Raw genomic sequence first — 26,651 nt, 5'->3', positions numbered from 1 at the left:
GATAGGCCCCAGTGTGTGATATTCCCCTTCCCGAGCCCAAGTGATCTCATTGTTCAGTTCCCACCTATGAGTGAGAACATGCGGTGTTTGGTTTTCTGTTCTTGTGATAGTTTGCTGAGAATGATGGTTTCCAGCTGCATCCATGTCCCTACAAAGGACACAAACTCATCCTTGTTTATGGCTGCATAGTATTCCATGGTGTATATGTGCCACATTTTCTTAATCCAGTCTGTCACTGATGGACATTTGGGTTGATTCCAAGTCTTTGCTATTGTGAATAGTGCCGCAATGAACATACGTGTGCGTGTGTCTTTATAGCAGCATGATTTATAATCCTTTGGGTATATACCCAGTAATGGGATGGCTGGGTCATATGGTACTTCTAGTTCTAGATCCTTCAGGAATCCTTATAGCTTTTGTCTTTATTAATTTTCACCTGATATTTTCTTTTGATTTGCTTAATTTTTCTAGCTTTGTAAGTTGACCTCATGGTTTATATATTTGTAGGTTTTTTTAGTAATAACATAATTTTAAATGATTAGTTTCTCTCCACATAACATTTGTAAGCATTTCTCACAAGTAGAACTCTTCATGGTTTCATGAGAATTACCCATTCATGTGTTGTGAGTCCTGTGAAGCATGCCTGTTGGTTTTACTTACACATTTCCATGTGGGTTTAAAACTCTTCATAAAGAATTTAGAGTGGCTGTTCATAAATATTACTGAATTAATTAAAATATCTATAAAATTTATAGGCCCAAATTACCAAGTTGACTACTCAGTTTTATCTGTACAGCCCTAATATTTCTCCAGTCACTGAACAAGACCATTTGGCCAATCCAAATACAGATACAGAAATTCTCTGCAGTTAGGCCTTAAAATAAAGCAGATATAATTATATAGGCATATTTTAAATATAATAAGCAGTATGGCTTAGCACTTAAGAGCATGGGCTCTAAGATTTGATTCCTGAAAGTGAAGCTTTTGCTTTACAGTTAGTTGCTGGTGTGACCTTGGCCAAGTTACTTTGCTTTTCTATATTTTGTAACTAATAGACTGGATGGAGGAAAAGTGTTAATTTTTATGATTATTGTGAGGATTAAATGAGTTACTATATAAAAAGTACATTAGAAAAACAGTGTCTGCCACATAGGAATCACTTAATAAATGTAATTATTATTTTTTTAAAATTACTTTTATTATAATTTAAAGCATAGATAAACAATTTGCTGTCGAAGTGGGAATCTAAAACTTCTATTTTTGTGTACCAGTTGCATTCTGCTAGATTAAAATATAAGCCAATGCCCACTGGAGAATGTTTGTCATCTTCTTAATTTTATTACCTTTCTCAACAGGCTCAGACTCCAGTTGACATTTGCAGGGCTGGGCCTTTTTAAAATCCACATTCATCTGCTGGCAGGGTTTCACACTACCGACAGGTTTGATAATTCATGGGGTAGATTTAATTGACAGGGTTTTAGTTAGCATGAACTAGAAACAGCCTGTTTTGCAGGCTTGGTTTATTTTTGCTGAAAGAAGCTGAGTGTCAGACAATTATGTTTACTAATGAATTCATTTCTTGGGTATACTCCTTAAAATTCTCAGGAGTAAAAAGGACATCCTCATGGCCTCAGTTTTTTAATTCCCACATGAGAACGAAAATTTTGTCTACAACACCAGACTTGTTTGTTAAACATAAAAGAACATAAATCCTCCACAGATCCCCAGGGGTGTGTTAGAGAAAGGGAGTGATCATTATAAACCACTTAGCCCTGTATGCTCTGTATCATGTTGCCATGAGAAAGTGATGTTTGATTGGCTCATAAAATAGTTTTAGTAAATCCTTTAAATACTGACATGGGCAATTGTGCACATTGGAAATTAATACCTGAGAGCGTATTATAAGGATTACCGTGTCTCCAGAACAGTCACCTAGGCATGTGTAGATTTCTGAATGTAAGGATGACTGTGTTTTGTGATTTCACTTTGATGTGTTAGTACTGCTCAGTTTTATCATCCCCCTTTCATTTGGCTATGGCCCACAGATATGTTTTTCATCATTGTTTTCTCTCTTCATTCTCTCCTTGATGTTTGAGCTGTTAGCATACATCAGCCAACCAACCTTTGCTATGAATCTCATATTCTGCCAATGGTGTTGTGTCAGAAAATAAGAGAAATACCAAGTTGTTAAAGCAGACGACTTGATTTAATGCATTATTATTTTTCTGTCCTCACTTTGCATTCCCAAACAAGTTGAAAGGAAATATGGAATCAAGTGGCAATGGTGTGTGTCTGTGTGTGTGTAAATAATTATTTCATTAATAACTTTAAATTCCATAGACATCTTAATAGTTATTGTGTATGACCATAAAAATTAATGGTAGAATAATTGCATGAATTTTAGAATTATATATTTTTGTGTGACACGAGTTCTGAGAAAATCTCGAAATGCCTAATTTACTATGAAACAATTAGTAGCATGTGCTAAGTTCTACTGTTTTATAGACAAAGAACACAGTACCTTATTAGATGTTAATTTCATTTAAACTTTATGGAGTACAAAACCATATAGATTTTTCAAAGCACTGTCATAAATATATGCACTAGACTTGCATGAGCATGTAAGAATTAGTTGCCAGCTGTCTCGCTGCAAATCCAGAAATTTTCATAAGGATTATTTTCTAAATAGTATCAAATTCAGTTGGAAATCTTCATGAAATAATAATAATATGCTTATCACCCTTCTCCTGTTTACAGGACAGTGGATTTTGTATCGACATCAATTAGATAAGGCACAAGTTAAGATATTTTTGTTCTTAATGAAGTGTTAACATTTTAATCTAGATATTTCTGTCCTTAAAACCCTTTTAAAAATACTTTTAAAGAAGTTACAGATCATATAACATATGAGGTAGTTTATCTTTAAACAGAAATAAAAAGAAAATTATATAAAGTAAAGTAGCTATGTGAGATGTTAATTTTAGACTTCCTGAAGAGAATATTATTTTCTCTTTAGATAAATGCTTTTTATATTAGAAAAATTAAAATGGTTATTTTGAAAAATGGTCTCAAGAAAATTTTGTACACAGTGTGTTCTGCTGAAGCAGTTTATGCCAAATCCAATGATACTTTTTAGTTTTCACCTCTTTGGTCTTTCTTTGGCACTTGGCATTATTGACCACTCCTGCTTCAGGTGAAATTCTCTCTTCTCTCTTACCTTAACCTCTGCACCCTCCCTCACAGTTGCTTCCCTCTTATTTCCCTGACTGCTTCTTCTCAGGATGCTTTTGTTAAAGGATCTTTTCTTTTGACCCACACTTGAAACGTTACTGTTTCCTCAGATTCCTCGAACATGTGGTGATTACATGTCTGTGTTACTCCCCTATACGAAACCTCCAGTGGCTCTGCCTCTTAAGTGCAAGGGTGGCCAACTCAGATGCCAAAGGGCAAATATAAGTAAATGAAGCTAATCTGGATTTTTTTAAATCATAGAAAGTAGATGGGGATTTTTAAAACCTAGAAGGAACACGCCTCGTGTAAAGCTTTTTTCATTTAGTCCCAGCCTCAGTTGCTGTGAGGCCAAGTATTCATTCCTTCACTCACCAAATACTGACACAGGGTTTACTATGTGCCTGGGATGTAGGTGCTCAGGATAAGACAGTAAAGTAAACAAAGATATCTACTTTGCTGAAGCTGACACGAATTCTGGAGAGGAGCCCTCGTGGAGTCACACGAAGCTAATGACATTTATTATTACCAGATCTTCAATTTTTTTAAAACCAAACATCCAGGTTTTCTATGAAATTCCATTTTTTAAAATATTGACAAAATTTTTAAAGAGACATCGAGCCCATTGGAATTGTACCTACATGTTTTCAATATTGGCCTACCAAATAACAATTTAACATCTTATTACCATGCAATACCAAAACCTTCTCACCTGCATCTATTTGTCCACCTTGATCTCCATCTGATTTTTGTTTCCCACCCTCAATTCACAATTGACCATGCTTAGCCCTTTCTTTCTTCTATTACATCGTATGTATTGTACTTATTGCTAGATTGCATTTTCATCCCCCACCCCATTCACCCCTTGTCAATCAATACTCATTGAAAGCCCAAATGTGAAGTCCTTTGTAAGCTGACCTTCATCTCACTGTATAAAATTACTCTCTTTCTTCTACTATTCCACAGTATTTCTTACATACTCTAATTAGAGCACTTACCAGTGTGTTTTATGGACCCAGAACGCAAAAAAGCTATAGTTTTGTGTTTGTATCCTGAGAATCTAGCAGAACAGTTTGCGCCAAATCAGTGCTTCATAAATCCCTGTCGAATGAGTGGTGGTAGCCTGCATCGCACAGGCTCACCTCCCAAGCACAGAACAAGCAGAACAAATGAATAGAAGCTTTGTTTCATGTGTAGACAACCCTGATATAAAAACTACCATTTGATAAAAATGATAATTATCAACTTTTCTACCAGATAGATCTGAAATATCTACGTACGTCTGCTATACCCAGCATCCCCGAACCACACACACACACCGTCCAACCCTTCCACATCCCGCACACACATACGCTAAAACTCCTGGAATGGTTATACTGTCTGGCTTATGTATATGTAACTTATAACCCTGGACTTCTCACGTGATGTAGCAAAATCACATCTTCTCTTTGTCTTTGTGTTTTCTTATTCACTGCTTTTAAACTTCTAAGGTTATGTTAAAAGGTAGGTGTGCAGAGGTGGGAGGGGTGCAGGACAGAGATGGGAGACAAACTTTCTTGAGTGGCAACTCTGTGCAAAGAGTGTTTTAGGTGCTGCACATGTGCTGTCCCATTTTTCCTTTCTTCACATATCTCTGAGTTAGGTAGCAGTCTTCCCAGTTTACCAGTGAGGAAAATGGAGCTGAAGTAGTTTAAGTTCCATGCCATAAGAGAGTTCTAGATACTTCAGATTTATAAGTATAATTGTTTCATTATACACTTTGTCTTTTTTCAGCAACTTTTTCTTTTGTATGTTTAATACTACATAAAATGTAGTGTTTTTGGTAGTCTGGTATCTACTGAACTTAAAATTTTGAAAAAAATCTATCGGTGGTTTACAACCGTGTCAGACTTCCTTTTAACAAAAGTTTTGCAATGCCCTGTTTAATATTCTGAAATGCAATTCATAAAAGCAATTATCTATCTATATGCAAAATTGTTTTAAAAATATATTGCCTGCATGTTATATAAATCTATAACAAAGTAATTTATTTTAAAATAACATGTTTCAGTATATAAATGAACAGTAACAATTACCCTAGAAAAATAAAGGAAGATGTCAGCATCTTTTAAGTAGACTCATTGTGAATAACAGCTATAAATATAGACTAATATGAATATGTTTGTTTTAGTTGGAATGAAAATAGTATAACCAGCATTCCTGTTAGTGACATGTTTTTCCAAGTGAGTAACTCTTAGTAAAGTTATAAACAAAATACAGAAAATTCCCTCAGCTTACTCTATAGTTGACTTTCTTGAAAATTTACCTTACCTAAAGCAGTGCAAAATATATATGCGTTTATACATGAGATGATGTAAGTTTCCAAACTTAGATGACCCGTAGTAGAAATTGCACCTGCATGAAATGTCCAGTGAAATATTTGAAAGGCATGGAGGACATGGGGCAAATACTCATTTTCAGAACTTTCCAGTGTTGAGTTTTTGTGGACCTTGCCTGCTACATTTCAGTCACGCCCTTCTCACCCCCAATCATTGAGACAACCTAAAATGTTTCTACAGATTTCCGAAACACTGTCATGGGGCAGCACTGGTCTCAGGGAGCACCACTGATCCAAACCTTCCAAGCCAAAAGTTGACACGTGTTTAAAACAATCACTTATTCCTCTGTTTAAGATACTGTGTGTAGGGAAATATAAAATAGAAATATGTAAGAACTGGTTCCTTTCTTCAAGGATTAACAGCCTAAGAAGATGGATCACTTATACACATATGTGGTTAGTTAGAAATATGTGTTTATCAAAAAGAGAAAGATGACAGTAAGCTGAGAACACCCAGGAAGGTCACAGAAAGGAAGAATGGTACCAAGTGAGGTACGAAAGATACGTATACAATGAAGTAGCTCTAGGAAAGCTTGCATCACTGATGGGGAAAGAGAGCCAAGGCCCCTGGCTGGATGAAAGAGTTACTCTCAGAAAATAAAGTAATAATAGGTATTAAAGGTGGAGTCACAGTGTCATGTCCAAATGAAAATTATATTCAATAATTCATGAATTGAATGTCAGATATGGTTGCTCCTTACAAAATGTTTAAGTTTTAGGATAGTTATTTAGTGAATTTGGAATTCGTCAATAGAAAAACTAAGGACTCCAAATAGACTCATATTTCTTTAACTTGGGACTCATTTTCAGTTGTGTCTCTTCTTTAGAGTACTTAATTACATGCTCCCAGTTTAATTTTGGATTAACTCATTGCCGTGGTCCATGAAGTCATAGCATTCACAGACAGGAAACTTGTAATTGCCAGAATAACAGATTATGAAATGATGTCTTTTCCCCTTTGTCTTTTTGCAGGTATGATTTTGTAGAAGTTGAGGAACCCAGTGATGGAACTATATTAGGGCGCTGGTGTGGTTCTGGTACTGTACCAGGAAAACAGATTTCTAAAGGAAATCAAATTAGGATAAGATTTGTATCTGATGAATATTTTCCTTCTGAACCAGGGTTCTGCATCCACTACAACATTGTCATGCCAGTAAGTACCACTTTGAGATCCCCTTATTTAACTCGATCAGCTCTTTGTTTATTTTTATTTTTCTCCTCTTACACATGAGAATCAGAAAAAAAATCAGAAAACGAACCTAGCTGGGATTTCTTTTTTATGTAAATAAAAACTCTGTACATGCCAAGCGAGCAATTGATTAGGCAAATTAGAAAATATAAAATCAATATTTACCATTTTATATTATATTTATATTGTATTGTTAAGCAGAAATTTCCCTTTTTGATTGCTCCGGAGTCTATGAAATATTATCTAGGCAACTGATTAAATAAAGAAAATTTAAGTATTAGTTAAGGGTATAGCTAAAAAGAAACAATAAAATGCAAACAGAATTTTGAAAATAATTTATTCATTTAGTAATAGTAGAATCATTTATCATGTATTGTTGAAGTTAAAGGAGAAATCTCTGAAGTATGTTATAAATGTCATAACTTGTGTATAAGTTTTGAACTTTGGTCAGTTTTCTTATGTAGATTATTTAAGATATCCCAAATTGTATTCCATTCTGAAATACTTTTTGCCAGTATGTATTCTGTACCATTTTCTTTGTTACTTTCCAATTTTTTTTTTTTTTTTTTTTTTGGGATAGAGTCTCGCTCTGTCGCCCAGGCTGTAGTGCAGTGGCCAGATCTCAGCTCACTGCAAGCTCCGCCTCCCAGGTTCACGCCATTCTCCTGCCTCAGCCTCCCGAGTAGCTGGGACTACAGGCGCCCGCCACCTCGCCCGGCTAGTTTTTTGTATTTTTTAGTAGAGACGGGGTTTCACCGTGTTAGCCAGGATGGTCTCGATCTCCTGACCTCGTGATCCTCATGACCTCGGCCTCCCAAAGTGCTGCGATTACAGGCTTTCCAAAATTTTTTAAAGTTCAATATAATACTTTAATATTTTTAAATTTAAATTTAATAAAATGTAACAAACAATTCTACCTATAAATAAAAAATGTTAATGGTAGACAGAAATGTATGTTTTTATTAGATAATAGTTTAATACCGATTATTTGCTTGATTAAAGCCACTAAGAATCTATTTAATATACTTTTACAGTATCTTGTTTCACAGAACTTAGTGAGTTAAATATTTTTTAGGCTAGGGTGGCCTTGAGGGCTATGGGTACACTTTCACAAAGTGAAATATTTCTCAAATATTTAAATATGGAATATATTAAATTGTAGTAAAAAACACACTAGCAAGTCTTTGTGAGAGCAAAGGTTTTTATTCATCCCAAACATGTGACAAAATAACTTTAAATTAAGGATATTATTTCTATTTTAAATGAATTTCTCTCCATATTATATTAATTTAAATGTGTATAAATAGCAATCTACTGTCCTCCTATGGAATAAAACACAAAAGCTAAAATGTATAAATATCACCACTAAAGGGTTTTTTTTTCTGATTTTATGACTACATAGATTTTCTGGTTTTGTAACCCAAGGAGTTATATGCATTAAATCAAATATGTAAAGATAAATGCACACTATATGTATGTACTACACATATACATAGTGGACATAGTGTATGTATGGTATTTATAGTAGCTAGCTCAGATCTGAGCACATAATAGTCTCTCAATAAATACTTGAATGCTGAGTTGATCATGCAATTCAGTCACCCAGCTTAACTAATAGAGGATTTACTCTATGTGTGTGAATGTTGTCAGATTCATGAGCCTTGTGATGAAGTAAGAACCCAACGGTTGATTGAAAGTGCCATCCATCCTCTTGGCTAAGAAAGGCCTTGTCACCAGGGTTGACCTATTATCAGAGATTCTCTGTGACTGAGACCAGACACCACATCTGGGAGACTTTAGGCCAAACGTATGTCATTGGTTCCATTGTTGGAATTGAATTCACCACATTTTTAAATGATTGTTGAAATGGATTGGTAAATTGTCAGTATGGACTTCAGTGGGCTATTGTTGACTCTCCTGGCCTCTATTGAGCCAGGCTTTGTGTGGCAACTACGTTGACCTATACTGGGCCGTAGATAATGGAGATAAGTGGGGAGAAAAGGCATAGGAGTTCTTGTAGTTAAACTATGTTTAGGAAAACAATAGGCTTTTGGACTGGAAGAAACAGGAGAGCATGAAGGTAGGACCCTACAGTGCCTAATAAGTATAACTTGGTGATTTTAATTTTTAAGATTGCTTTCTGGAGAAATTATATGAATTTTTACAATCTCACAAGCTTTGGTTTTTGTGTGTTTAAATTTACTTTGACAATTAACCTGCCATTTCTTCACCTGTCCTTTGCCTTGGTTCCATATATCCGTTCATCTCTCTACTTACAGCCACATTCATTCTACTCTTAATAAACTGCCTGCAGAAGGGTGAGATCTGATGAGTTAGAATTTGACAAGTGGTTATGCTGTGGAGCCTTGCAGAATGTTTTGAATTATCATTGTGTACTCCTAAATTACACTCCTCCCTCCATGCACCGCCTCCACTACCCACACTTTACTAACAGGGTGCAATCCATCAATCTTATCTATGTATCAGATTAATGAAAGCCTAAAGCAAGAAAGTGTGCCTCTTGGACAGCCAACTTAAAAGTTCTTGAGGCATTTGCTCGGGTCCCTCCAAGCTCCTGGATGATCTCTGATGCTTTTATTTTTCTTTTTGCTCTGGATAAACTTCCTATCAGCACACTCAGTTCCCCAGAGGCAACGGTCTCATTGATTAGAAACCTGCCTCTGCAAAATGCCACTATAGGTTCCACTGGCCACAATGATTTCTTTGTAATCATAAAAATAATATTAACTACTAGTTTATAATAGACAATTAACTTTCTGCATTGGGATTTGGCAGGAGTGCCTAGCACAATGCCATTCACATTGTAGCTGCTTATTAAGATTCTACTCATCTGACAAAGGGCTAATATCCAGAACCTACAAAGAACTCAAACAAATTTACAAGAAAAAAACAAACAGCCCCATCAAAAAGTGGGCAAAGGATATGAACAGACATTTCTCAAAAGAAGACATTCATACAGCCAACAGACACATGAAAAAATGCTCATCATCACTGGCCATCAGAGAAATGCAAATCAAAACCACAATGAGATACCATCTCACACCAGTTAGAATGGCGATCATTAAAAAGTCAGGAAACAACAGGTGCTGGAGAGGATGTGGAGAAATAGGAACACTTTTACACTGTTGGTGGGATTGTAAACTAGTTCAACCATTATGGAAAACAGTATGGCGATTCCTCAAGGATCTAGAACTAGATGTACCATATGACCCAGCCATCCCATTACTGGGTATATACCCAAAGGGTTATAAATCATGCTGCTATAAAGACACATGCACACGTATGTTTATTGCGGCACTATTCACAGTAGCAAAGACTTGGAATCAACACAAATGTCCATCAGTGACAGACTGGATTAAGAAAATGTGGCACATATACACCATGGAATACTATGCAGCCATAAACAAGGATGAGTTTGTGTCCTTTGTAGGGACATGGATGCAGCTGGAAACCATCATTCTTAGCAAACTATCACAAGAACAGAAAACCAAACACCGCATGTTCTCACTCATAGGTGGGAACTGAACAATGAGATCACTTGGACTCGGGAAGGGGATCATCACACACCGGGGCCTATCATGGGGAGGGGGGAGGGGGGAGGGATTGCACTGGGAGTTGTACCTGATGTAAATGATGAGTTGATGGGTGCTGACGAGTTGATGGGTGCAGCACAGCAACATGGCACAAGTATACATATGTAACAAACCTGCACTTTATGCACATGTACCCTAGAACTTAAAGTATAATAATAATTTTTTAAAAAATAAATTAAAAAAAAAAGATTTCATAGAAATTCAGTCATTTCATCTTAGAGTTGTCTAAAACCCACAGAGAGCTATAGTACCTTCCTATTTATTATATGTCACCTTTGTTCCTGTCACACAACAGAGATAATTCATAAACTGAAAAGCAGTAGACTCACAGTAATGACAACAGATACTCTGCTGTCCTAATACCTTAGGCTATATTACCAAAGACACATTCTTGCATTAGTTAAAGAATTGCCTGGTTTTCTTTTTAGGGAAAGCAGTGAGGAGTGGGAATTAGTGGGACATCCACTGAAGTTAAAGAATTTAGTGCATGCTAATGATTTTATAAACATTAGTATATACAGTTAACATCTGCTTTTTATAATCAACCCAATGAATATTTTGCATGCATTAATATACAGAAAAAATTTTAAGTGAGTTTAATCACATTTTTTTCTAGGACAAATTATGGGTAAAGTTGATTTTTAAATTCTTTGTATTTCACAGGTAAACAGATAGCCCTGTAGCCTTATTTGGGAATATAAATGGATATCTGGTTCTGGTCAACATTTAAGACTCCTTGGTTCTGATTACCATGTGTCTTAGAGGCAGAGTTTTAATACATTAGTTAGAATTTTCAGAAACAGTTTTTGCCACACAGGTTGCCATTAAAAATTATGTTCACCCTTGTAAGATGATTTACCCGCTCTTCTTTTCCTCAATTTATGAATAATAGAACATATAGTTAAATAAGAGATGACTTGTTCGTTTGAATAAAGTGATGCTGTTCTAATATTTAAAGATTTTACATATTTATTATAAATATCAGTACTTTCCTTTTGTTAGGATTTCCATATCATTTTCTTGATTCACAGGTACTTTACAATAAGACATAAATAAAATTTTTCTCTCCATTTTTTCATTTGGTATTATAAACTAAACATAGTTTTAGAAATAACTTTAGCATACGGTAATTACTTGAGGTTATAGCTAGTTGTAGCTTTTTAAAACAGTAGTACTAGAATGTCTACATAATTTTAAAATTATAATATTTCAATGATATTTTAGAGAATTATTTATGGAAATATTATTCTCCAGTCATGCTCCATTAATAACTAATAAAAAATAAATCCATGCAAATTGATGCCAAATGATGCATAAAGTATTCAACTTTTATAGTTGTGCCTAAGGAGTTAATGTCTTTGATTTTTTTTTTTCCCTTTCTGCTAAAAGAGAGAAAAAAAAAAGACCTGGTAGATTAGCAGTGAGAGATTGTTTGGGAAGAAATGAAGCAAAACTGAAATAAAACAGTGCAAGCTTGTTTCTGTTTGGAGGCCACACACAGTGAGAGCCCAGAACACATTTCAGATCTTTTAGAAAGAAAGTAAAATTTCTTGTTTAATTTTGGAGTAATTTATAATAGATTATATATGTTTTACTCTGTGTACTGTAGCATAAGCACCATTATTTAAAATGTTAAGAAACCTAAAAAGGCTGAAATAATAACTTTTCCTCCAGAATCAAAAGACCTTATTAAAAGTTTCATTTCTCAGTTCTAAAAAGTACTGCATATTGTTTTGGTCAGAAAACTGCTTCAATTAAACCATACCTATTTTTAAGTGAAATATACAAATCTAAATATGAATTTTTAGTTATTTTAGTCTTATATTTAGAACTATTCTTCTTGAATACAATGCTATTTGTTGTTTTTTTGATGTCTATGAGATTTGAGGATTTTCTTATTCTCCCTCCAATTTGGTTAACATGAAAAATGATTACCACTGATTTTTCTTAAATGGTTTTATTGAATATTATATTTTTCAGTCTCTTAGTCTAAGGTTTCTGATCCAAAGTAATGATAATGTTTACAATAATTTATTTACTTGTTTCCATTTAATGAATATATCAGTTTAGATTAAGAGAAATAGAAGTTATAGCCACTATACAAATTGAGTCGATGTATATACCCTCTTTTTCTTTGCCTGATAAGATGGGCAGGGGATGGATGAACTGAAGAGTACTTTAACTCACGCACTTCAGTGAACCTCATCTTCTTTTAAGTTGCCTCCTAATTTGTTCTATCACTTGTATGATTTTACATTTTAAAAAGCTATGTATAATCAATGATACTTGTTTGGATATTGAATCTTGTTTATTCTTGTTATTAAATTATATACAAAGATTAAATAATAATATAGACTAGTATGTAAGTATTATAGCCACATTATAACCGCAACTGTGTGTTTTTCTTAATGGTGATTTTGTAAATGACTTATCCAGAGTTCAGTGGGCGTACTGGCCAGCATGCCCTGTAGAAGGGTGTAGGGTTTCTGTGGGGAGGGGTTAGAAGGACACTTGATGCCTGAGGTGCTATTAAGGAATGCATGACTGATTGCCAAAGTGGTTATTAATTATGCAGGATACGGTGAACAAAGCGGCACAGTGAATATTGAAGTGAGAGGGGGAGAAGAGGAGGGAGGATTTTTTTTTTCATCCCTTCTGACATATGCCAGTAGGTAATTTCACTGTTAATATCATGTCAAGAAAAGTCTTAACTGAAAGCCAAATTTGCTTTTATGTTCAGGTTAAGAAAAAATCCAACCAACTCTCAAACAAGGCTTCAAATACATTAATTCACTTTCTTTCCTAGGGAAAAAAGCAGCATGCCTGGAATAAAAATACTTAGAGCAATATAATAACACCAATCCTACAGAAAAAAACATTAGTGGCAGGATGTGCTGAAGATTTTTTTAAATGTTAAATTTTCATAACTTATTGCATTGCATTCCCCTATTGTTAAACCAATTCTAATAAGTCAACCTTTATTTGAAAACTTACTTAAAAATGGATTTGTATTTACCTCAAGGAGAATTAAGAGAAAATTTAGATTCTTAGAATTTTTTTGTATTTAGAGACTGGAAGAGGTATTTCAAGTACTGTTTATCTATACTGTAGTCTGAAGCACTTGTTGAATGATTAGATTTTTATTAAAATATACAATATACTTGTATATTTATGCAAGGAGTCTTGAGATGACAGTATTTTATTGCATCTAGGAAATTATATAATTGCTATAGAGACTAAACTCCTACTTGGCTAAGAATTGCTTAATGTATTTTTCAATTCTACTTCTACTCCATGGGCACAATGCTCTCTTTCATATGATGATCATGGTGTCTCTGTTTCATTTCTACTGATTCTTTTTGTTCCAGTTAATTTCTTGCTGTCTAAGAAAGAATTTCACAGATGATATGATTTGTAGTTAGAAAGAAAAAGGCAATCAGCACTATGTAGGAATGGTAAATGGCAGACAGATTATTGTAAGTCATTTTATAAGAGGGTTGTAAATAAAATCGTAGACTAATTGAAAGCTTGAGGTTTGATTGATTCATATTTTATAGCTAAAGCCACAAAGATTTAAAAGCTTGGAGATAAAATGGCAACCTCACAACTCTTTCCATCTAAACCTGATGGAAAGAGTTGTTTTCTAGAAATAAGTATGGTGCAAGTTAAAATTATAAATTACATAGTTTTTCTTCAATATTCCCACCCATTCAACACTCTGAATACCTTAATTAATCAGATATTTGTTGAGAAAATTCAAAGATGTATATAATATCACCCTTGGTCTCTGATAACTTACCTCGTTTTGGAGGAAAAAAATACATACCTGTAAAAATACAGAATGTGACTGTCATATTGAGTGGTTTGGAAAGATTTTGAGAAGGAAGATGGGAATGTGGAGAGCAGAGGGATGTCATAACCCTTAGATTAAAGAAAAAAATCAATAAGCAATCAGACAAAACTCCAGGAGCTATTCAGTATAAATTTTTTCTCAAATGCATTATAAAAATCTCTCAAGAGCTTATTAAAAATGCTTGTTATCAGATTAGTCAGGGATCCTCATTTTCTTAGTCTGGGGTGATGCTCAGTTATCTGTATTTTCATCAGATATGCTTGGAGATTCAGTTGCTCTAAACTATAGTTTGATCAGAATACATTTGCTTTTTTTTCAACTTGCCAACATTAACAGAGTTTATTTATTTATTTATGTTTTACAGTTACTTTTATTTCAAGATTTTAGTGAATTTTTTTATATTCAAACAAATGAATTTTATATGAATAGATGGGAAACTCTGCATATTTAATACATGTGTTCTCTTTATTTTTCAGGGTTGCAAAAAGAGTGGGACTTTCCCATAAAATTAGGTAGATATATTTCAGTTTTTAGCACTTGTATGTATTGTACCAGCTCTTCCAAGCAATATATTAAAGACTATCAATTTTGTCAACTCTCAGTGGCTGTTACCCACGGAACTATGCAAGATTGTCCTCTGCCTTCTTTTCTGTTCAACACTAAACTTGTTTGATAAATCACAGATGACACAGAATTTAATAGTTCCAGCATTGAAGCACAATTCTAGAATAGATATTCATTCATTCTACAACATTAGACACTGTTAGTAAAATAAGACATTTCCAGTTGTCAAGAAATATTCTTCCATTTTCTATATTTTTTACATTTAATTTTGTCATTAATTTTGCACCTGTTTCTAAATGGCAAATATTTCTCTTACATTTATTACAAAAATAGCAGTTCATACCACTTTCCCCTTCCTAAATGACTTTTCTGCCTTTTGTAGGCAGGCACTTCCAATTTTTTGAACTGACTTTTTAGAATTTACCTCTATGACTCTATTTAACATGCTTTTATATCTACTTCTTCACTCTTTTACAAATTACCTATCGATTTCTCATTGGAAGATGAAGCCATCTTTCACTTTCTTTCACCCTCCTGCCTTTACCACACATACAGATACTTCCCAGCACCCCATCCTCTATTATATCCTGATTATATCAAATACAAATTCATTGTGTACATTATGGTAGCTCTGTAGTCATTTTTCACAGCTGAGCCATGAACTGTATACCATGACTACATTTCTGTTTCTGTTCTTTTTATGTTTCCCTTGGAATTATTTTTTGGTTTGTATAGCTTTTATATTTCATCACTGATTCATCCTGAAACTGTTCCTCAGATTGTGTAAATCTCTTCTCAGTACAATCAGACACATTTGGTTTTCTAACAATTTCGTGTTCTTGAAGAAATCTTTGCTGCAGCCATCTGGCCTGCTCCAATGTGGACTGCTCACCCTTTAGAATGGCTGCACAGCGTCATCCTTGCAATCTCCTTCTGCCATCATCCTGACCATTCCTTTTGACATTTCCTTGCATTAGATCCTCTGTTTGCTGGATCTTTTGTCTTCCTGTGTCTCAATTTACTTCTTTGTGAACAGAGTAAAACTTCCATGAACATACTGAGAAAATGGAGCATCAGAGATAAAATTTTTGCAGTCTTGCATAACTTAAAATGCTCTAAGTATTAACCCTCAAACTTAAATGAATACTGATTAAGTCTAGAATTTAAGCTGGCCACTTAAAAGTCGATTGGACATTCTGTGCATGTGGATGGGCTTGCCCACTATTGTTTTTACTCTATTGCATGCTGGCTCAGTCAGTTTCTTGAAAACACTCTGATTCCTCTGATCTGTTTTCTAAGAGTATAAATACTGGCTACCAGTTTTCTAAACTAGAAGCTGAGTTGATTAACACCGAGATATTTGGCGTTGTATACATCTAATATATATAAGTTTTTGTATATGTAAAATGTGTGTGTGTATATATACATATATATATATATATATATATATACGTGTGTGTGTGTATAGGTTTCTACTCTACCTTCTCCATACCCTCAACTCTGCTTGGGTTTTCCACAGAACAAATCAGAACTGTCAGTCTTCTGCCAAGAGAAAACCAGATTTGGGGTATATGACAGTTTCGTTAACAGATTTTCAGTTGTTCGTTTATTGTTCCTTTATATATATTTGATTGCTTCTTGGCTGTGCCCCTGCCAAATTTTGCAAAGCCCACCAATCCAGTGACGACACATCAACCTCCTTTTCAGTTTTTGGAATTTTATTGCTGTTGACTCTTTTCTGATTTTCTTTGGCCTTAAGGGTGTAAACCAAAAAGTGTGTGAGACAGATCTGAATCAATTTAGAAGTTTATGTTGCCAAAGTTAAGGATATACCCAGAAGAAAACAACACAAAATCATGAAAACAGTCTGTGGCCCATGCCTTTCTCCAACAACGAAGTTGAGGGCTTCAGTATTTAAAGGGAAAAGTTGGGCTAGAGGGGAAAGAGGGAAGATATTTTAACCACAGGTTGCAAGAAAAAAGGAGGAGGTAGGAAAATAGACAATTATATATTCCTCTCAGGCTCACTAATTTGGCTTTTTGTGTAACATAGGGTGAACATAGAGTAGCTACCCACCTGTGGAGATATTTTGCCTTTTATCTGTCCCTATCTACTTAGGAACAAAAGGAAAAGCAGCGTCTTGTATGACTGAGGTTTCAGCTTATTTTTTTTTGCTTTTGGCATAGTGAGTTGGGGTTCTGAGTTTTTATTTTCCTTTCACAAGGGATTATGCATTTTGAAATACCTTTAGAATTAATAATTTCAGAAGAGAACAGAGCCACAATTACCGTCTTTGCATTCTTTCTTTATTAGTGGAATTCGTATGTTGATGTTCCTATTAAAGATTTACTTTATATTTGATTAATACAACATTCGAAACACTGCACAAGTATATTAAGGACATAGTATGTGCCAAATGCCATGCTCTGTAAATGGCTTCCAAGGAAGAACTCTCCATTTCCCTCCTATGGCAGATAAAATAAACTCTAGTAGGAGATGCTTTGCATGATTATGCTAATATTGTGTTTACTTTTAATGTAAGAATGGCATACATAGAGGTTGATACTGTAACCTTCCAGGGGGCTCGTTTTGTCAAGTGCCCAGGTAGAGCTTGATTTATCAAGATAGGGGACTTGCATGAGAGATAGCGTTTAATGCACATAGAGCCAGCTAAACAGGGGCTGGAACTTTATTGTTACTCAAATCAGCCTCCCCAAAATTCAGAGGCTAGGGTTTGTCAAGGATAGTTTGGCAGGCAAGGGAATGGGTGCTGCTGACTGGCTGTGGATGCAGTCATAGGGGCATGGAAAATGATCCTTTTACTCTGACTCTGCTTCTGGGTGGGGGCACAGGACCCGTTAAGAGTCTGGGTGGAGCTATTGGTCATCAGAAATGCAAACGCCTGGAAAGACATCTAAAAGACCAATCTTAAGTTTTACAATAATGATGCTATATGCAAGAGTAAGTGGGAAAGTTGCAAATATCTTGTCCTTGAGAATAATGGCTCATAATCCTTTACTTCTACACCTTAAGGAAGTTCAGGCTTCTCTCACCCTCCTAACCTTTTAGTGTTTCATTCATAGTACAATGACAGTTGAGTTTGGGGAAAGGTGTATTAAAACTTAAGCTATAAACTAAATTTCTCCCAAAGTTAGCTTGGTCTAGGAATGACTAAGGGCAGTTTGGAAGTTAAAGGCAAGATGAGGATTGGTTAAATCAGAGCCCTTTCACTGTCGTAATCTTCTCACAGTTACAATTTTTGCAAAGGCAGTTTCAATATTGATGAGCTATTTAGCATATCTTGCACTCTGTTGTAACATTAATATAATGTCTAGTTGTATCCACTAGGATGCCAACCCTGCTTCATTCATAATAACATGGCAGGTGTCTCCAAACAACTTACCATATGATCCACACATTGGAGAAAATGCTACTCTCATCAGTATTCTCATAATCAACAATTGTTTACCTATTTTAGTAATGCTATTAATATATTTAAATGCTTTGAACATTAAAACTAGAGCTTTTAAAATTTTGCATCTCTCTCTAATTCAGATGACATAATTGTATTTTTATTTATTTAATATTACTTTGAAATCACATGAGTCTGATTTTATATATAACTTTCCATTTTTATGTCCTCTGATAATCTTAGAACAAAGCTAAATGATAAGTATGATTAGTGTTATATACTTCTAAAGATGTTAATTTTGAAAGGCATATATATTTTAAGCTTTTGGAAAGAAAATGTTTATTGTTATCAATTTGAAAATACTTGAGTCAGGCAGAAGAGAATGAACATAGTTTAAAATAAGTGTGCCTTATGACGGTTTTTAAAAATATATTATTTAATCCCCATATTGCAATATTACTACTACTTTGTAGATTAAAACTCACATATATAGAGTGAAGAGAGTTCTCTTTAAAGCCAGACTGCCTCCTGACTGGTTTGGAAAATAGGAGAAAGATCATTGAGACAGAAACAGAAAATTTAAGTTCTCTTCCAACCATCTTTGTTTTCCTATTAAAAGACCTGCATACTATTCCTGTTGATTATGATGTCACAGATACTTTGGTAACTTTGAAAAAATGGTGAACTAATTAGAATTTACCAAAATTTTTTTTAGTAGTGACAATGCTGATGAATATTGAGGGTTAAACTGTAGTGTCTCCACACAGTAATCTTAAAATTCAAATCCAAATAAGAAGCTTTTTTAAAACACCTGGAGTCTAAGAAAAAGTAAAAATGTGAATGCAGTCAATAGTTTTCTTATCCGTCATATTTCATCAGTATTAGCGAAATTAGGCAGTTCCATGATGTATCTTAGCATTCTTGCCAGTGCCAAATGTTTCAGAATCGTATTCTTATGGAAACTTGTAAGGCTAAAATTTATGCTAAGAAATAGGAGAATAAAATTGGAAAGCAAGTATTTCTAGTGAGTAGGCTGTCTTCTATTAAACACCTACAGAATGTGTCACTCTGGAATGCAAAAGATTCGGAGCACTTTTAGTTTGAAATCGTGCCATCTGTGCACAATATTTGAAATATCATAGGCACTCCTACAGTAAGTTTGGAGGAGAAAACACCTCCAAATAATCCAAGGACTAATACTTTTTTTTTTTTTTCCCCTCGGCTTTTTGCAATGTGACCACATGTAGGCCACCAAAGGCCTCAGAAAACTGAGGGGGGGTTTCCAAGATGTGTTTGTGTCTTGGCCCCAGGGCAAAGGTCCTGTCTCTGCATAGATGTCACCACTCTAGTTAAGTCAGGTTTTGTGGAAGTGTGAATAAAAGCCATTATGGAAATACCTGGCTGATACCTTTCCTTGTGCTTCTTCACCATAAGTAATTATTCAGGCAAGAGATCAAGGCTGTCATCTCTTGCTTTAAAGGAGTACATGAATTATCTTTCTTCCAAGGCAGGTTGGTTAAGGAAAGCTAAGGTTTACACTAAAAACTATTTTATGGAAAAATAATAGGAAGGACATTGAGGTAGCAATTAATTATCTAAGATTCCAACATAAAATCTGAGGTAGGAATTGGACAAAAATGTAGAAGGCTCCAAATCAGCCCAGGCAGCTTTCAATACCTCCTCTGAAATTGGGTTTTTAAATTTGTGTAGCATTGCTAAAGAGGAAGTGCCTTTTTTCCCAGTGGAATAACATTCTGATAGTGTTGAATTTTAAAAGGGCATTTTTCTGCTGGGTACAAATTAATGAAATAGCATTAAGTGTAATTAGTTTTTTTAGAGAAAGAAATATGCAAGCACTGAAGTGTTAGAGAGAGAGAAACACTGCATGCCAAAACTTGACTTTCAGTGCCTGAGTGAGGAGGTATTAAAATATGTGACACATCCTTTGGATGAGATTCTTTAGAAGCCATCTCAAGCATTCTGACACAAATATTTTCCTTTCTCTTTGGAATATGACGAGTGATGTTTTGTGGTATCCTAATCCTATTATTGATAAAAGTAATATGAAGAACTCTCCCTTCTACCCAGGCATACAGTGTTTTGTTTTGTGTTAAAGCCAGGGGAATTCTAATAGGATTCCCAATTACGTAAAAGAGATTCACTTGCCATCCACTGTTGCCTCTGCCTTGCTACAGTCTTTATTTGGCATTAAGAGCATGGCATAATTTCATGTCACTGAGCAATTTACAGATTTTAACTCTCTAAAAGGTCATAGAAGCTTTTGGTGTGATCTTAGACCTTGCTGTTGTAATGCCCTTTGCATCTGATTTTTACTTCTCTTAAATGAAGTTTAGCCTAAAGCTACCTCTTTGTTTTTGTTGTTGTTTTGTTTTGTTTTGTTTTTGTTTTGTTTTTGTGACAGAGTCTGGCTCTGTCGCCCAAGCTGGAGTGCAGTGGTACAATCTCGGCTCACTGCAACTTTTGCCTCCCGTGTTAAAGTGATTCTCCTGCCTCAGCCTCCCTAGTAGCCGGGATTACAGGCGCCCGCCACCATGCCTGGCTAATTTTTTTTGTATTTTTAGTAGAGACAGGGTTTTACCATGTTGACCAGGCTGGTCTCGAACTCCTGACCTCAAGTGATCCACCCACCTTGGCCTCCCTAAGTGCTGGGATTACTGGCGTGAGCACCATGCCTGGCCTCCTTAAGTATTTTAATGTCGGCCTAAAGGTTTCTTCTTACATAATGAACTGTAACCTAACTGGATATGTAAACAGACTGTAATCTACTTCCTGTAAGCAGTAGCCAAGTCTCAGCCAATCACAGCAGCCATACTAGACCACTCACAGGTGACCAACTCCAAGCTTGTCCAACCGCGGCTGCAGGCCCCGTGTGGCCCAGGACAGCTTTGAATACAGTCTAACACAAATTCGGAAACTTCCTTAAAACACTGAGATTTTTTTGTGATTTTACTTTATTTCATTTTTTTTAGCTCATCAACTCTCGTTGGTGTTAGTATGTTTAATGTGTGACCCAAGACAGTTCTTCCAGTGTGGGACAGGGAAGCCAAAAGAGTAGACATCCCTGGAACTTTAAACCATGTTCAAATGCAGACCTGTGACCAATCTGGCTGTTTCTCTACCTCACTTCTGTATCACTTTCCTTTTGCTGTCTTTAAATTCTGTCAGACCACCTGGCAGTGCTGGAGTTGCTCTGAAACTATTCTGGTTGAAGTGGGGTATGGGCGAGGGGTGAGCATGCTCCCCAATTCACAACTTTTTTTTTTTGTACAATTAAATTCTGTTAAATTTAATTGTCTGAAGTTTTTCTTTTTTCTTTTCCTTTTTTTTTTTTTTTTTTTTGAGACAGAGTCTGGCTCTGTCGCCCAGGCTGGAGTGCAGTGGCGCGATCTCGGCTCACTTCAAGCTCTACCTCCCGGGTTCACGCCATTCTCCTGCCTCAGCCTCCGAGTAGCTGGGACTACAGGGGCCCGCCACCGCGCCCAGCTAATCTTTTTGTATTTTTAGTAGAGACGGGGTTTCACCATGTTAGCCAGGATGGTCTCGATCTCCTGACCTCGTGATCCACCCGCCTCGGCCTCCCAAAGTGCTGAGATTACAGACATGAGCCACTTCACCTGGCGTTTTTCTTTTAATGCTTTCTTCTTCATCTTGCAAGGTAGTAGCAAATTGTGACTTTGCTTACAGTAAGCATTCATATGACTTAGAGTTATATGTAATTTTCTATAAGTTTATATTAAGTTGATTTAAAAAACCCACAGCCTATCCATAGTAATAATGATAGTATACACCATTTCTCGAAAACTTACTATTATATTGGGTTCCTGCTGTAAGTCTTCTGATTTAGTCTTTTCAGTAACTCTATGCTAAATCATCACTGCTTTGCCTAAGATGAAGTAGACTCAGAGAATACAGCTTGAATGAGGTTCAGAGCAAATAAATGGGAAAAATTATAGTGAAATCCGTAATTTCAACCACAACACAATATATCCCAACTAATATTGCTCGAAAAGAACTTAATTTAAGTTTTATTTTGAGATAATTGTAAATTGGTACCTTTTGTAAAAAAAAAAAAAAAAAAATACAGAGGAGTCCTGTATACTGTCCACCTAATTTTCCCCAGTGATAACATCTTGCATGAATATATAATAGTATATCACAACCTGGAAACAGACATTGACAACTGATACAATTCACCAAACTCAATAGGAAATTATGAAGAAATAAAAATATAAAACACTGTAGGGGGTACTAAATGAAAGTACTATATAAAAAGATTTCATTTAAAAGTTAAAAAATGTTTGATTAGTACATAGTTTTAAAAATGGCTCAGTCAAGAATAACAAGAAGGAGGATATAATTTTGTATCACTAAATGACTTTCGAATATTTACTTAGGTCAGGAGGAAAACTTTTTTTCTGAAGTAGGTGATCTCATAATCTTCTTCATCTAAAACTGCAGTGTGGTGCAGAACCATCATCGCAGCTTAGAGCACAACATCTATCATAGATTAAAGATTACAAAGTCAAAAATAATACCACAAATCACTCCTCTTGATGTGGGATTCAGAGTGAACGTGTGAAATATAAATAGCCACTATAAATAAATCCATAAATGAGGCTTTGCTCCCTCCATGACAGAGATTAATGAAGTTTTAGGATGCTAAGAGCTCAAGATATAATCTATAGCTTTAAACTGATGTCAAGATTCAGAACTGATTGCTTTAAAAGCCCTTCATTTTTCTAGAAAAGATTGATGACTATAGTACAGCTAAATCTCTTCCCATGCAAAATTTATGGAATTTGGTTCCAACAGGTATCTTATGTGTTAGTTTTACATGTTAAATTTAACTATATAATATGTAAAAGTTAAACTGTTTTCAAAGCAATCCACGTTAATACATGGTGTTTTCAAAGTATTGCTTAATTTTAGAACTCAATGGAAGCCTGCTCATGAACATATCTGGGGTTTGTTGCTGGGCTATTAGTTACCTTGAGTAGTTCAGGTGGAGAATCATAAAAATTATATACATATTAGTAAACATTTAATTTTAATTTTACCACTTATCATTTAGGGCCTGTACTTTTTTTTCTAAACAGGGATTTGCCAACTGGAGTTTTGTTGTATTTCTTCCAAAAATTATAGCCACAATGCCTCAATTATGACTTTCAGTTTGGTTTTCTTTGAGTTAAATTGAGAACTTAAAGATGCCTTTTAAAGCAATCTATGTGCAGAAATCCTCCATGATTTTATGAGGTTTTCCTTCCTGTATTTCACAGTTATCTCTCTCATACCTAACTTAACAGCAGTTTTTTTATAGTAACTCATTTTATGTGGCGTCCTTCCAAGGCATTCGTCTAAATTTTCAAAGAAGCAATAACTCATATTTAATTGGGTTACATAATATTTGAATAACTTAGTAATTAAAATAACAGGTGCTACTGATATAAATACTTTTGGGAACAAATACAAGTTCCTCTTGGTAAGTGTAAGATTTAACTGGTGGAAACAGAAAGGATGCCAGTAAGCAGTAGTATTTAGTGAGTTGTCAGTGTCATCAGTCAGTATGCTTCACATGCATAGGAGAAGTGGTTAAACCAGGTCAGCGATGGCAATAGCTGCTGTCCTTTGTCCTTCGTTCAGTTTCCATCTTGATACTGCATGAGATGTCATTGGAAAATCGTAAACTAAATGCATGTGGTCAATAGAGAGGTGATTGGTAACGTGTCTTGGTGTGTGTGTGTGTATGTGTATATATATATCTCCCCAAGTAGCTAATAATATGCTTGACAACATGTTGACATTTAATATATTTTTGTTCTCTTCCATGATTTTTTTCTATAATTAGCTTCACTAGTTTTCAAGCTGTTTTTCTATGTAGTTGCAGACTACTTTGAGTTTGAAGGAGTGAGTGTTCCACTAGAATGATAATCTTTAATAGAATTCCAGATGAAGATATATAAATGGATATTTTTATCTTATTAATAAAAAGCAAAATGTCTTGTAAAAAATATTACTCACCAAAGTAAAGAAAAAGAAGAGTTTCCTTTTCTTCTTCTCTTCCTTCCTCCCTCCCTTCTTTTTTTCTTCCTTCCTCCCTTTCTTTATTTTTTTTTCTCTTCTTAAATGCTTCCCTATCTTAAACTACTTCTTGGTTTGTGTTATTTTGAAAGCTAGTGTTTCAAAATTTTGTCTAGACTTCCCTACTCTAATGCTTCTTTAGGAAAGATGCAAACTTGTTTTTTAATTCTTCTGTAATTAAAACAACTCCTTAAAATCACACATTCTGTTTTCTAATATATACCATGCTCTTCTAATATAGAGCATGTCCTGATTTAAGGAGAAAGATGGTTGAATGTGTAAGCTGTAAGCAGTTAATCTGCTTCAGCTTTCCCAATGTGTTAGCAACCCCAGGGCTATGAAAAGATCTAGCTGAAGAAACACAGTTTAAAGTAATCTCAGGTTTATTTTCCTTACAAGCTGCCATAATCCATGCATAATGCACAGTCAGAGGTGCTTGAATAGGACAATGTTTTATGATACAAATTACATCATCCATGTTAACAGTAGTACTTACTCTTCTAAGACCTTGGATGCTACTAAGGTGTTAGTAGCTCCTCAGTTACTGACCTTAACCAAGATCCTTTACTGAATCTCACTGCAAGGCTGTTGTGTTCTTGTAACCTTGACTGCTTCACATTTGGCTTGAATTCCCATCCTACCACGAATCTACATGTATAAACCTGGGCAAGTTTTATTTTTACTCTAAAAATGTGAATAACAAAAATTTCTGCCATATATTATTATGAGGAATAACAAAAATGTCTGCCATATATTATTATGAGGATTACTATGAAATGCTTAGCTCGATGTTTAGCATGTAGTAGTCAATAAGTATGTGTTACCTTTATTTTAAGGTCAGGTTTATTGACATGTTCTGATTCCAGGCCACTGCCCCGTGATTGGTATTTAAAAAATTTTTTTTTTGCCCAAGACCCCACTATAAGGACAAAATTTAAAGTGTGATCATGTTTACACACATATATAACATTTTAAAGTGTTCTGTGTGTGTGTATATATATATATATGAACATAATTCATATGTATTGTAATAGAATGCTTAACCTTACTGTATAAAATTGTTATTTTTTTTTCTCAAGAATGCCTGTCACGATGCACTAAGTTGATTTCACAACTCCACTAAACCTGTCACAACATGAGTTTGAAAAATCTTAGATTGTAAAAGATGTGTCATTTGTAAATGAAAGAGTATGCTCTTTGGTCATTTAAGTCCCTTTATGGAACAATATCATATACTAACACTAAAATATGTGAATATTAACTCTTATAGTCCCCAAAATTGATATTAAAAATAGTTTCCATTATAACCTGCTACATCAAAAATGGATTTTAGAAAAATCTAAATTTAAAGTCTTCCATCAACATCTGACTGCTTTTCAGAATTTGTGCTTGATGATAGCTTTTTAGAATTTTACTGTTTAAGGAAGATAGGAACTATTTATTGAATGTCTACTTGTATTCTATGATATTAAAGTAGACAGCTTGTTGAAATTGTGCCCTGTGGTTGAGTTTGCTTCCCCCTTATTTGAAGAACTCTTCAATCTTCTAGTACAGGAATTTCGGGTTCAATTAGCGGTTTCTGACTTAACACTCCAGAGTCCATCTGTCCCCTATAACTGTTTGGTGCCAATGGCAATATGCAGAGGTGAAGGTGAGGGTTTCCTTCATACCCTCTGGATATATTTTAAGTTTTCAGGAAAACAAAAGAAGAGGCAAGAGTGATGACTTATGGATGGCTGTCTCATTGTAGTGCTTATGAAATGCAGGAGTGTGAAATTTGTTCTCTGTGTTATAATTGGAAATGCAGATTAAAGGTTTTGGAAACCACAGTTATTCATTGTTTAGACAGGTCTGTAGACTTCCTGAACTATGCACACTACATGGAATTGGCCTTTAGTGGTATTTGCTTTGTGTATTAATGGCATTTCTGCCTGAAGATAATGTATTTTTGGTAGAAATAACCTGTCATTCAATTGAAACATTTTGCTTCTGAGATGCTGGAGTTTCAAAATATTTCTCTGCTCATGTATGCACACCTGTTTCCCTGCCTTTCTGTTTTCTGATCTTGACGTTTGTTTTTGTTTTTAAAAATGTGCTCTGTGATTTTTTATGGAATGTGACTTTTACATTCTAACTCAATTCCAAATCGGCTCAAGTGTCCACCAATACACTGCTTGTTTAATTCATATTATCAATAAATTATATTGACAGTTGTCTTTTCCTTCATATATTTGGATTGTAGCTCCAGTGAAACCTGTATTTTTGACACTTTTATCCAAATTTTATATTGTGTAGATATTAGTGTTTATTTAATC

General features: G+C 34.9%; 1 protein-coding gene across 3 annotated transcripts in view; it reads left to right on the top strand.

Moving 5' to 3' along the window:
• Window positions 1–26,651, top strand: part of PDGFC (platelet derived growth factor C) — a 220,025-nt gene that overhangs the window by 162,318 nt on the left and 31,056 nt on the right. For 2 of the 3 annotated variants that reach the window (XM_005556154.4, XM_074040670.1), the window contains one exon: window positions 6,578–6,758. In XM_005556154.4, the coding sequence (XP_005556211.1) occupies window positions 6,578–6,758 (181 nt within the window). Of the gene's footprint in view, window positions 1–6,577; window positions 6,759–7,374; window positions 7,525–26,651 lie in introns of those variants that run through there. The other variant, XM_074040671.1, reaches the window with a different exon arrangement.

The sequence above is a fragment of the Macaca fascicularis genome, chromosome 5 (assembly GCF_037993035.2).
Source record: "Macaca fascicularis isolate 582-1 chromosome 5, T2T-MFA8v1.1".
Lineage (NCBI taxonomy): Eukaryota > Metazoa > Chordata > Mammalia > Primates > Cercopithecidae > Macaca > Macaca fascicularis.
The sequence above is the reverse complement of the archived record's forward strand: the minus strand, read 5'-3'. Positions and strand labels throughout refer to the sequence as shown.